This window comes from Mytilus californianus, unplaced genomic scaffold (assembly GCF_021869535.1).
Source record: "Mytilus californianus isolate M0D057914Y unplaced genomic scaffold, xbMytCali1.0.p SCAF_9, whole genome shotgun sequence".
NCBI classification, from domain to species: Eukaryota; Metazoa; Mollusca; class Bivalvia; order Mytilida; family Mytilidae; genus Mytilus; species Mytilus californianus.
The window spans coordinates 87,386,819-87,400,502 of NW_026262745.1; the positions used below are offsets into that span (position 1 = coordinate 87,386,819).

At 29.8% G+C, this 13,684-nt stretch overlaps 1 protein-coding gene across 12 annotated transcripts in view; it reads right to left on the minus strand.

The window, feature by feature from the left end:
• LOC127716446 (transient receptor potential cation channel subfamily M member 2-like) overlaps window positions 1-13,684 on the minus strand; it is an 87,748-nt gene that overhangs the window by 35,655 nt on the left and 38,409 nt on the right. For all 12 annotated transcript variants that reach the window (XM_052222643.1, XM_052222642.1, XM_052222636.1 and 9 more), the window contains 5 exons: window positions 13,178-13,307; window positions 8,733-8,811; window positions 6,529-6,698; window positions 5,326-5,442; window positions 1,584-1,700 (listed from right to left, as the gene is read on the minus strand). In XM_052222643.1, coding sequence (XP_052078603.1) covers window positions 1,584-1,700; window positions 5,326-5,442; window positions 6,529-6,698; window positions 8,733-8,811; window positions 13,178-13,307 — 613 coding nt within the window. The remainder of the gene's footprint in view (window positions 1-1,583; window positions 1,701-5,325; window positions 5,443-6,528; window positions 6,699-8,732; window positions 8,812-13,177; window positions 13,308-13,684) is intronic.

Consider the following 13,684-nt stretch of genomic DNA (forward strand, 5'->3'; position numbering starts at 1 on the left):
GTCTTTATTTATACGAAACGGGAATCTGCCGTACACATTTCTGATCCTGATCTTTATGATTAGTTTATTCTAGTTAGTTGTAATAGGCTCTTATTTTGTTGCATCACAAATCTGGAACATGGTTTGTCTGTTCTATAAACCAATGACTCGGGTGTTGTTATTTATTTATTATTTTTAAGAGCAACATTTTGATGACTGCATATTCGATTGGCGTGTTTTGTTTTGTTTTTTATTTTGTTTTCTTTTATTTCTTTTGTTAAAAAGTTATCATTTGCATATTTGAGTAAGAAAATATTATAAAATTAGACACAAATAATACAGATTTTGGCAAATGTAGGTCACTGTTTGACCGTCAACTATTAGAAAAACGTAAATTATAAGTGTTTAATGGCACCGACATATCAATATATCTCAACATAAATGCAGACAAAATTGAAATTTAACGGCAGGATATATGTGTGTTTGATAACCAGCAAATGTCTAGATTTGGACACACACTTCCTTGTCTGGTTGAAACACCAGGTTTGAATACTAAGATAAAACTTAAGGAAATTATTTAGCAACATGCATATGTTCGATATATATGGTTCCATGTGGTTAAAGCAAGTTACATACTTAAGGATGTTCACCTCTGAGGAGCTAACAATTACTAGAATTAAACTTTTGTTCTTATCCTGATTGTTGGGTTTATATGACTGTAAAAAAAATAATGCGTGAAGAAAAACGCCTTTTTTTTGGTACGGCTATTTGAAAGTACCCAATTTTGATGAATTTTCCATTTTCTTCAATTTTTGCCCATTTTGGACTTATATCATAACAAAAATCACAGTTCCACAGTTAAACTTTTTTTCATACTTTCACTAAAGATGCAGTAGACCAATCTGAATAAATTAAAAAAAAAAAAAATATAGGTAGGTGTTGATATAAGAAAGTCTGATAACATTTTGTTGCTTTTTCTAGTCAAATTTCCTATTTTGCCAATTTTGTAAATTTGAGATTTTTCTCTTTTTTTCAGAACAAAAAGCATATCATTCAGCGTCATTGTTATAAATAATTGAAACACTATACGTCTAAGATGTATCATGTGTAAAATCATTTATTGTATCCCTGACCATTTTTCTCTACATGTTGGCTATTAATGAGACTGCCATGATTGTTTATAAAACTTTTAAATTTTATTACTCAAAAACTACTAATTGAAAATACACACTGTGTTTACAGAGTTAAGTTTGATTATAGTATTTTTTAAATTCATTGATATTTATCACATGTTTTGGAAATTATTCCAGAACGAGATTTCAACGAGACTGAAACGTCAGAAGAACACATCCTTAATAATGTACTTAGGTGATCTAAGGTGAATTTAAATAAATCAAGGATCTAAAATTGATACTATAAGCTGGAAGAGTATTAATTAAGGATCAAAATAAGCTAAAAATATTGATAGGTCTAGGAGCTCCTTTTCGAGATATTTGATTTATAAGATAGGGCGGGAAAAGGCTAACTCGGACTTTGACTTTAAGTTTGCATTGGTTTTATTTGGGTCTCAAATTTTTCGGATGTAAAGAAATAAAAATACATACCTGTGATATGCACTTGTCGATATTCTCGACCAAACTATCAAATTTCTCTAAATCCTCTTTTAATTTTAATTTAAATTCATTTAACTTGTTGAATGTATCTGTATTGACTCTAGATCCCTAAAGGTGAATAAAAAAAATTGGTGTTGAAGGATAACAACTATATTACATAAAAGAAAAGTATCAACGGAGAAAACATAAAAAAAACACAATATGGTTAACTTTTATAAATTATTACTTGGATGTAGAGTTGTCTCATTGGCACTCATACCACATCTTCCTATATCTACAGTCTTAACTACAACATGCATATTCAAATGTTTTGTAATGGACTGTTAATCTCCTCTAATAAGAAAAAATAAATATAGAATCAATATAACAATTTTATATTAATATCTTTCCTCAAATCTTATAACGTTCTTGTATCTTGTAAATAATAAATAATATCAAAGTAACTTCCCCCACAAATTCTTCTATACACACACATCTGATTTTTAATTAATCTTGCAAGGAACGAACTTACAACCAACCTTTCTCTGTAAACATAAATTCTTCATTTCCATAGGTAAACTACTAACCAAGAGTACTAGGTAATCAGTTATTTAATAATTTAAAAATTTGAATAGGTGAACATTTGTTTATGTTTAATGCAAAACATATAATTTTAGATTTGCACGGACTGAACAAAGTAATCATGGTAATATCAAATTCCTTACCAATTGCAGAGTTGTGCATACATAGGTCATTAAATTTATTTCATATTGATACTTCATATGCATTTGTTATGTGATCAATCGCTGCATTAATATACAAACTGAAAAAATACCAACTCCAAGTTATATTCATAAGATGTAAGTTTATTAGAACTACACAGATAAAACGTTATCTACCAACGGAACAAGTAAGAATAAATGGTATCTTCGTGACAGGCCTAGGGTACATAAATTTAACAACGGAGTGGTGGGTTACGCTATTTCTTAAAGATTGCTAAATATACGACTTGTAGGAGTTGTTCATAGTTCGTTCTTATTGACAAAATGTGGTGACCAACACACATTTTGATCTTTTTTTTTTTTCTTCATTTTTTGTTTTTATTTTTTATTCCATCAAATACTGATGCAGCGTTTGTAATTTTTGGAATTCTTATTCATCAGAACAATTTATTTAACTAGCAGATACATACATTATTGGGAGTAACCACAATTTTATAACGAATTTACGTTCACGTCGCACGACAAAGATCAACTACCTGAAATTATGAAATCAAGTATAATTTGTATACCATTTTTTTTCAAAATACACTGCACAGGTTGTTATGAAAATAGTCATATTTCAAAAAAAAAACAGTAATCATAGACTACTTTGTAAAAATATTCTGTTAAAATTTTCAAAAAAATTTGTCTTACAGAATAACAAGATTGTTAGTAAGAGACAAATAAACTTAACGCCAAACAAAGTCTTAAAGGAGTAGGTTCAGTAAGACCCGTTTTTGGCCCCAAAATATAGCAATTTTACAAAATTGTTAAAATGTAAACTTATAGGTTTTTATTGGAAAGTAGAATACTTCTGTTACATACATATGGGTTGTTTTTGACAATACAATGCATATGTATCGGGTACTAGCATCATTAAGTCATGCTAAATTACTGAAATCTTCATAATTTTAGCATTTGAGTTAATTTTTAGACGGTTTCCGTCTTAAATGGATGTGGCCGCATTTGTGTTCATTCTTAATATTTACATGTAAGTTGTATTTGATGATAATACATAACATATATAAAGGTTGGGGATGAACACGGATGCGGCCACTTTCATTTTTGACAAAAACCATCTGAAAAGTGACATATTATGGCATATTTGAGAGATGTATAACATTTAAGCTTGAATATGAGCGTCTTTAATGACAAAATCAGTTCAAATCTTTCACATAAACTAATTGAAGCTACTAAGTTAGACACTTAAGTGTTTAAAAAGTGTCCAAAATCTTTCATCAGATGACCCTAATATTTGGGGCCAAAATCGGCCCTTACCGGACCTACTCCTTTTGAATCCCCGGTAGAGTGTACCGATGTGCAAGGGAAAGGACTAACTAACTTATATTATTTGTGATAGACCAATTGGTGAACTAAACGATGATACATTTAAAAAAAAAGTTAAGCTAAGTAACAATTTATATAGGAAATAACATTCATGAGGTTTTCATCTCTGGCTATGCATATCCCTGCACCACTGGTATCCTAGCAAAAGATACTGAAAATTTTATTTCTTTCTATTTCTTTTTGTAGATTGTTTTCCAAGGAATTACGAGAATAATTCCAGTAGATGAAAAGTATGTGTACGTACAACACAAATCAACAAAAACCATTACTTTGTATTATTCATGATATATACAATGGCATGTTATTACTAATATGGAAGTTAGCACCATAAGAAAATGAAAGATTTTTCCCTGAAAACGGTGTGTTTTTGAATTATCTTACTGAACCGGTATTGTTTACTTTATTCCTCAGTATTCAAATGACCTTTTGTTATTAATTTTTGTATGCTAGGCTTTTTTATTGAAACAGTTAAGTCTATAATGATAAGGACTTTATTTGAATATTCAATCTACATTTGCTTCAATAGAGTGTGAAACAAATAGTGCTTTAATCATAGTGTCATTTTGATCGTTTCAGCAATTTTATTTCAAGAATTTAAAATGAAGTATATAAATGCAAGATTTGCGATAAATACGCCTTGATTAATTTGTTCTATCCAAATGTCTTTGCCTAAAAAAGTGTCAGTAGACATTTCACGACCGTATACTGAAAGTAATTTATAGCTGAATGTTTGTGGATTTTGATAGTAACGTGTACATTTATCATAAACTACAATACAGTTTCAGTTCAACATTGGAAAACATATACCATGGTTTAAATTTGTTTTTCAGCAAACGAACCCTTAAAAATGTATGTCATACATTTATGATTATGTCTTATATTAAACATAATATGTCTTCGTCATTACGGTTAGTACTGATAAATGGAAGTACTTTCTTTAGATATTTATTTTTTTTTTCTCGATTCGAGTGACTTGTCACTCACCAGCTCCATTAAGGATGTTGATAAACTATAAGTTCGTTCCATTTATGAATTATTTAATCCTCCTTATAGATTTGTATTTAACATGTTTGTTTAATATTTTAACTATTGTTTTGTTTATATTATACATAAAACAATAAGGAGATGTGACAAAATCAGACAGACAGTATGCATATTGAAGCATTTACGATTCAAAGGTAACTGTACGTCCTTATACGATGAACAAAGCTATCTCTTATAGTAAGTCAATGAAGGCACAAACGTTGCAAAATATGTAAAAAAAAAGAGAAATCTACTTCAAGATTAATATTGCTTTATTATTATTCAAAAAGCTAAACTAACATATTTATCAATTCGTTATTCGAACCTATATATCTAATTTGAAAACAATTACATAATATATTTAATTTATCATCACTTGACAATCACTAAGATACGGACAAATATGTTCCTGTTTGGTTTTGGAATGAATCTAAAACTCGAGTGACTTTTTTAACAAAATGTATGAGTTGTCATTGAAAGGTCTCAATTGGATAGTTAGTACGTTTGCTATTTTGCTTCACATCTTTGCTGTTTTTATATGGTAAAGCTTTAAAAGTATTTCATTGATGTATTGTCAGGGTTTTGTTGTTTTCCGATGTCTATCTCACGTTGTAAATACATACCTTGTACAAAATATCCAAGTTTTCTAACTTCCATTTCAGCTTTCCCCTGACCTGCATTTTGAGATATGTGTCCATCTTTTCTTTTAATTTGTTCATCACTGGTGTACTTACTGTCGTCTGAAGGTAGAACGTTTACTGTAAGGTCGGCAAGTGTTGAAAGATTTCCTACTAAATCATTACATCATGGCATGCTTTCAACATTTTCTTATATATTAGGGGGTTGTCCCTGTTTTACCCCCCATGGATTCGGATGATAATCGTCTGTCATAAAGTTGTCACATGTTAAGACGTGCATGATAAAACTAAAGGTTGATGTAGCGGCATAGTACATTGCATTATTAACCTTAACGATATACAAAATTAGTTGATCTGATAGGTAGACTCTCTACCTGCCACTATACATCATACTCAGTTTAACAACTCTAAATAAAACAAGCGAAAGCATAATAGACTAGGTGGTCGAATTATCTTGCGCGGTGAACAAAAGTACAGTTGGTGTTGCACGGACAAAAGCAAGGGTTCTAATCCTGCTGAGAGAAGAACCATAATTAGCTTACTTAAAATTATTTGAGGAAATATATATATATATATTCTTGAGTTAGCCCTGTATAACCACTAGTTATCCGATGAAGAATATCTGTCATAAGGTTGTCACATGCTAAAACGTGTATGTTATATACATATATGAGTACGTCTAAACCAGGGACAACTCTACGACAGAACCATTCTTTGGATCACCAGAGAAGGCGATAAACCATTGAAAACACGTATTATATTTATAACTACTCTAGATATCAGCACAACAATGTTAAATCTGAAAATTTGCGGCAGCATTTTTTTTTTGTTTTTCAAACGCCGGAAATCGAACTCCACAGCACGTTGGGATATCGATACAACACCGCCTGCACTGTGTTCAGCGCTCAAGACTACCTGCTACTTAGACTGAACTAAAACTTCAGCTTTCGTTGAACAAGTGTTTCCTTTCCTCGTCAGTAGAATCTAAAGTTGTAACACAGTACATGATATGTTAGGCAGTACATAATATGTTAGGCATGAAGATATAATTCATTGGTATACATATTAAGGAATAAACACTTCAAATGGACTACTGTTGTCTCTTTTTAAACTGTTAAAATGAAGACACTTGATTTTGCTTAAAAATTAGTACAACTGATATTTCGAGATGTGTTACATTATAAATACCTGTAAATCTGAAAGTCCGTTTCGGTTTTCAGCAATAAAAATATCTTTCCAAGCAATGTCGCATCTTTTCCATTTTTTTATAAGTTTCAGTTGTTTCTTGATCACAATTTCAGAATGTTTTCTCTTTGCTGAATCATTTTTTAAATTTTCAAGTTTCTTTGCATAGAACTCTGAAAAAATGTAATTTGTATTTTATGAATGTACAAGCAAAACTTCTAAAAAAAAATAGGATATTTCTGAAATTGGATTTGGATTTTTTACAACATCTTTTATGAATTGTTTTCTAATAATTAATTAATTGGGATAATTATAGACAGTTTCTGTAATGTATTCAACGTACCATCTGTGTATTTTGTAATTAAACTTGTTGTCAAATTTTTTTTTTTTGCAAGTACTAAGTGTTCAGACATTTTACAGATTACACCTCTGAGGAGCAAAACATATCTGGAATTAAGCTTTTTTTCTTAATCTTATTTTCATTCTTTCACTCAAGATGAAGTTGACCAATCTGAATAAATTGATTTTTTAAAAAATATAGGTAGGTGTAAATTGAAGAAATTTTTATAAAATGTTGTTGCTTTGTCATGTCAAATTGGCTATGCTGTAAAATTTGAAAATTTGTGAACTTTCTCCTTTTTTTAACAAAAGGCATATTGTATCAACGTCCATATTATTAATGATTGAAAAATTGATATAGAATGTACACTTTTTGATAAAATCATTTCCGTGTTCACTTCACAAATTTTCAAAATTCTTAACATGTGTTATCTCTTATAACGGGACCATTAAATCTCGTTATCATTGGAAGATCAGCAATAGTTCATTAGCGGGTAAAAAAATAACAAAAATACCAAACCTCGAGGAAATTCTAAACGGAAAGTTCCTAAGCAAATGACAAAAATCAAAACACATCAAAAGAATGGATTACAACTTTCATATTTCTGACGCAGCCCAAGTAAAGAAACTCATCTTTGAACAATACCTAGTGTATCCTTTCAATAGGATATTTCATTGTCTTACAAATTAGGATCGTTGCAAGTAATGCAAGTTAAATTTGGGAAACGTTTTTTTTTTCTTCTTCGCAATAGAAAATTAAGTGTACTTGAACGCCTTCCATTAGATAACTGGTTTGTCTTAAATAGAACTACAGATAATCAAATATTCGATATATGGCTTCTGCATATCTTCTTTGTTTTCTCTTAGATACTAGTGAGAAAATTATTTTTCCACTTTGAAATCATTACTATTTTTCAGTTTCATGATATTATTCCAATGAATTTAGTTTTTCGATGAAACCCTGTGTTTGTCACAAACCATGATTTTGAAGACTTAAAAAAAAATAAGAAAAAGAACAAAGAATGTAATAATAGACAAACAAATTTTATAGAAAGCTGAAAACTAATTTAATTTAATTCGCTGTTCCGTAATGGAAATAGTGCATCGTTTCAATTAATACAGAACAAAAACATTTAGTTATTTGTCTTTTTAATCCGTCCGTGTACATTAACGGAGAATATCTATCATTTTATTTAAAAAGATAGATTTTGCAAATTGAAAGCAACTTGATGTAACCTGTTTTGAAGTAGAATAAAAAGGTTTGTGAATATGTTTAAAAAAAATATGTTTTTAAAAACATTCAAATTTCAAAGTGTTCAGAGAATATCGTGTTCAATTTTGCAAGAATATTAAACGATTAGGATAACATTTATAAGAAATATAGGTAGGTGTAAATTGAAGAAAATTTTATAAAATTTTGTAGTTTTGTCATGTCAGATTGAATATGCTATAACATATAGCATATATTGATTGAATGTTCAACATTTCATAACAATTGAAACAAGTGGTTTTTTTTAAGTCTTTGATTTTTATTTGAAAAGCAAAAATTGCAATTGTTCACCTTCATTATTTTTACATAGTAGGTCCAGAATTAAAATCTTTTAAAAATCACTCGAAAATTATCTAACTTAATAATGAAAACGGGATTGATGTTTCTTTTAATAACACAAACACAGAATTGATAATACCTATGAGATGCTTCCCTTTGGACATTTAGTCATTCAATTAATTCATTCTTCTTATAGTTGAGTTATTCACACCAATGACATGTGCGTGTGTTTTTGAGAACATTTACAAAATAAATAGATAACATGAGACGTGTAGATAGGGTTTTGTATTACTTGTATTTAATAATAAGATAAAACTACCTTTATACACGTCGAAAATAGCATTCTGAATATACTCGTCAACCTTTGCTGTTTTGTCCTCCAGTGAATATATATAAATCTAAAAGAGTACACATTTTTAAGATAAATTAGAATAGTAGTTTTCAAGTTATTGTGTTTAAAGATTTAAAAAATCATGATTAATCAGAGAAAGAATAACCGGTAGCTCCAGTCAATTTTGGTTTCAACTGTCAATTATTATGTAGTAAATGATACATTTGTCATGTACACTTTAACATTGTCGAAAATACAATGAGCACAAACGTAGGTATGGGTTTGTCTGCTAAAGTGCATCTCAAACATCATTTCAACCAATTAACCTTTCAACTTTTTTACCAAATATGACTTGAATACGTGATAATTGAATTATATTGCAATATAGGATGATAAGTTAAATGAAGGTTGATTATTCATTGAAAAATTGTACCTTTCATACATATTCAAATCTGATTAGCGTGATCTGAATAATTCTTTGTAGGTGTCATCGATAGTGTAAACATGGTAAATAACTCGGTATTCAACTTCGTTTATTCATATTTAATTTAAAAAAAAATGATTACCAAATTCTTCTGTTATCAATATGAAAACAAAGCGTATGGAGTATCCGTCCATGCCACACAATCAATACATACCTATCCCACAATTAGCAAAGGAACAGTGATTTCATTGCTGTTCTTCACTCAAAGTGACAGTGAGGCCTTCAACCCGGAGTAAAAAAAAAAATCTGTACAAAGGTTAACAAAGAGCCGCCTTGCTGAAAGCTTCCGAGTTAACTAAAGACATTTTAAGTAGACAAGCAAGTTGACTTCATCTGTGGTAGAGTGTAACCAGGTCTGCCAGTTTTTTACTGCTGCAGAACTACTGACAGATTTGCTCCAGGCCAGACCTGTAGACAGGTCTACTATTGACCATTCCATATGAAAGGTTTGCTTCTGACCAATCCTGATAATGTGTAAGCTGACAGGTCTGGTCGAGTTTTGACTTTTCATATGAGACTTATATTATTATGTTTACCTTTTTATTAACAATAATCATAATAATCGTATTCCTCCTTTAGCCAGTACCGAAAATTGTTATTCGCGATAGTGAGACATTATGATTTGTTTATTTTACATTTTTGTATTATCAGATAACGGCTATACAAATTCGCACTTGTTGATTGATGTATATACATGTACATGCAGGTGTCATAGGACAAAGGAAAGTTTTATATTGAATTTAAAAACGGATAAAAAGTTTAGCCAACACTTTATGGTTATTTCTATATTCTGGGATTCTAACAACATTGTTTTACATGTTTAATTCCCTATTTCAACAGTCTAAAAGATTCTATGTTTGACGGAGTGCTCTAACGATAGTTATATTTTTGTGTCCTGATAAATAATAGGGTGTATAGGTTGTATAAACCAAATTTATAATTTCGGCAGATTCATCTTTGACTATTAGAAATAATACCTTGGACGTGACAGTACAAACTCGTCCTAAACATTTATGAAATAGTTGCCTCTGGACGTTAAGAAATAAAAAAAGATCGATCAACCGACCGATCTAATATAATGACAGTCAGTCAGTATACTATTACCAGATGATACCGCCTAATACTTTTTACTACATAGTATTGTCTTTGCTAGATGATGCAGTCAAATATAAAGACGGATCAGTATTATGACTAAAAAGAGGAAATATGTTCATTCTAAATTGATACAGAAAAAACGTTCATAGTCAACGTTTATTGCTATTGTTATCATTTGTATTCTATAACTTAATCTGAGTTCATAAATGACCAGTAACACCAATAAACGACCCTGTATAGGTTCTTTTTCTAAACTTATTATTGGAGTCGATATATCAAATCATTTACAAATTAGCCTGAAATAAACATTAATTTCTTTCTTCTTAATTATTCAATCAAATTGACACTTTTTTTTATCTTGTTTCATAATTTATACGTTGCGCCACCCGTCTCCAATTAAAAATTTGATTTTAAAGTGAAGAATATGGTATTTATAGAACATTTCGTCATATATACTTGTTGGCGATGGATGGCACCACTGTTAAATTTTCAGAGAACTGTCATATATTTATTCAAAAATGCAAAAAAATAGGTTTGTTCGAAATTCATTTACATTTTGACTATACCAATTGGATAGTTTACCATAAGTTTCATCAAATTTTCACATATGTCCAAGTTCAAAAGATGAAGATTTTTTTCGAGTCGAAAATTTGATTTTGTGAACCAACTCATATTACATGTATGAAGATATTTATTTAAAGGAGGAAAAAATCAAACAAGTGAACAAATTCTGATTAATTTTATAGAAACTATGACAAATGTGACGATTTTAACCTTTTTTCCACTTTCGAATTTAGAATAAAAAATGTATATTTTCTTATATAATACAGTTATACATTTCTATCAACGAGTGCGCACATAGATAACCATTGCTTTATCTATACAAGACTAAATGTTAAAGACATTTGAATGTGTGTTTCAATCAGGAGTCACAACGTTGATAGTTTATTAGTATTGTGTTGTACCGGAAAATAAAACAATAAAGTTATCGTGTATATAATTAGAGGTCAGATATGAAATGAGAAGTGTTAGGCACGACGTTGTCTAAAGCAGAACAGTCCTTAGGTATAGTCTAGAGCCAATTAGATTCCGATGTGTTTTTTCCCTCAAATTAGCAAGTACGCTAGGATGCATGTACTTATATTTGTGATTTATAAACGATAAGTCGTAACGATTCAGGATCTTTTCGTTTCATGTATTTCAAGCGTAATATTAAAAACAGATGATCTACAGAATTCATGGCCATGGTTAAAAATTGAAACTTAAACTTTCAGCAGTCTCCCCTGAAACGTAGACAAAGGTAAAGAAAATGATGCAATTTTGGGATCCGGCTTTTGTGCATTTAGTCAGAAGCAATCATATGGTTTTTATATACACTGATTTCCTTGGAATATTAAATATTAATTATTTTTAATTAAAGCTGCATTATGTTTTTAAGATTATAAAGTATTTAAGATATTTATTTTTTGAAGGTTGACCGACAAAGATTTATTGAAGTTTTGGTTTACACTTGATGTGACTTGATGGAAAACGGAAGAACCAATTCATATCCTTTTTTCAATAAGAAAAGTTGATCGCAAGTTATTTTTATTCAATAAAACGTAAGCTGATAAACATATCATGGATACCACCATAACTTACTTTTTGATAACAACATATCAATAATTTTTTTCGAGTAGTTCCTAGCAACTATAGATTGAGGAATCGAACTGAAAAAAGCATCTTTAGGACACCGGGTGTTACAAAATTAGTCTAAAGTAAGCTGCATAGGACAAAAGGAGTTTAATTGTATTGAACGGGAGATTATAAAGTATTTGACTTTTTTGAAGGAAGAATACTTATAATCAATGTCACGACTATAGTAACATGTCAAATAAGCATCGTCCCGTTCTTGTTATTTAATTATACAAAAAATGTTCGACGTACAACACCAGACCGAGCTTTGATAAATGTATCTTTAGATATATTGTTTCTAACAAATATTCTCGACATTTAATTGTTATGCTGTATGCAACATTTAATTCATCAGAAATGCAATAAAATATTTATGATATTCCATTGAGTAAGCCTTACTTCAAGATCCTTTATATTTCAAGAAATATGTTGTGAGTGGATAGAAGGCAACACATAACTTATTCGACTATTCACATAGTCGATATGACCCGTACTTGAAACGAGATAAAAAAAACAATGTTCACCGTTCTTCACAACGTAAAATTATCGTTGATAAGTGCTACTTTCTCCGTTGAACTATTGATCTAAAACATGAATGTTTTATACTAATACATGTTTTTCTGCATGCATAACAATATTCAAATGTACAATGGAATCAAAAATTTTTCAAACATCGTTTATTTTCTGACCCATATAAGTCATAAAGCTTACCGAAAAAATATACTTGAAAACGATTATAAAACGTTTTCTGAAATTTGAACACCGGTGAACTAATGTTGTCTGAAATGATGCAAACTGTATGAACAAAATGCAACTATAAGTTCATTTTACCTAAAGCATAAGCCAAACATAAGTTTGGTTACTTAATAAATAAAAATTAAAAAAAAATACATTTCTTGCTTTCATCATATTTAGGAATAGGATCGAACGATAATATATCAGCAGGATAAATACAATTAGAGGGAATTGTAGTCATTGTGTTTAATGTCATTGCTATACAAGCCATGAAAAAGGTATATGTTAAACAATCTGTGGTATCTCATTAAGATTAAAACATTCGATTTGGAAAAAAAAGCTTTTTCAATGCATTAGATAGAAGGTTCACGTTGGGCATTAACCAGTATTATTCTTATCGTTTCCTTTTGATTTATGCTTCTTTTATATAAATGTATATATTTACCAGTTCATGTTTCGCAAAAAGATGCAATGGCAGCTTTTTTACTTCCTCCAGTAAGAGAATGGAATCGTCTTCAAAGCATTTCTTGATTAATTTGCTGAGTGTTTCATCTGGTTTTGCTGTCTCATCGTTGCTTTAAATTAAAAATTGAAGCATAATACAAATGCAATAAATACATTTTTTTTTGTATTAGGAAAAGATTAATAACACAAAATGCAGTGAATTTACAAAGTGTACGACAATTCATTTTTTGTATCATTTAATAATTATATATTTGAAGGAAAACAAATACATTTAACAAAATATCATCTAACTCATATAACTGAAAAGTACACTTTTAGCCCTCCTTCATACTGAAAATTATATTTTCTTTTGAAAGGATTTGTATTTATAGTCTAAAAGATCATTAAATCTTATGGACAATTAGGGAGGTCTCATTATATTTGCAGCGGTCTTCGGTAATTTTTCATTTTACATTATTAATATGGCACGTTGGACTCTCCGTAAACG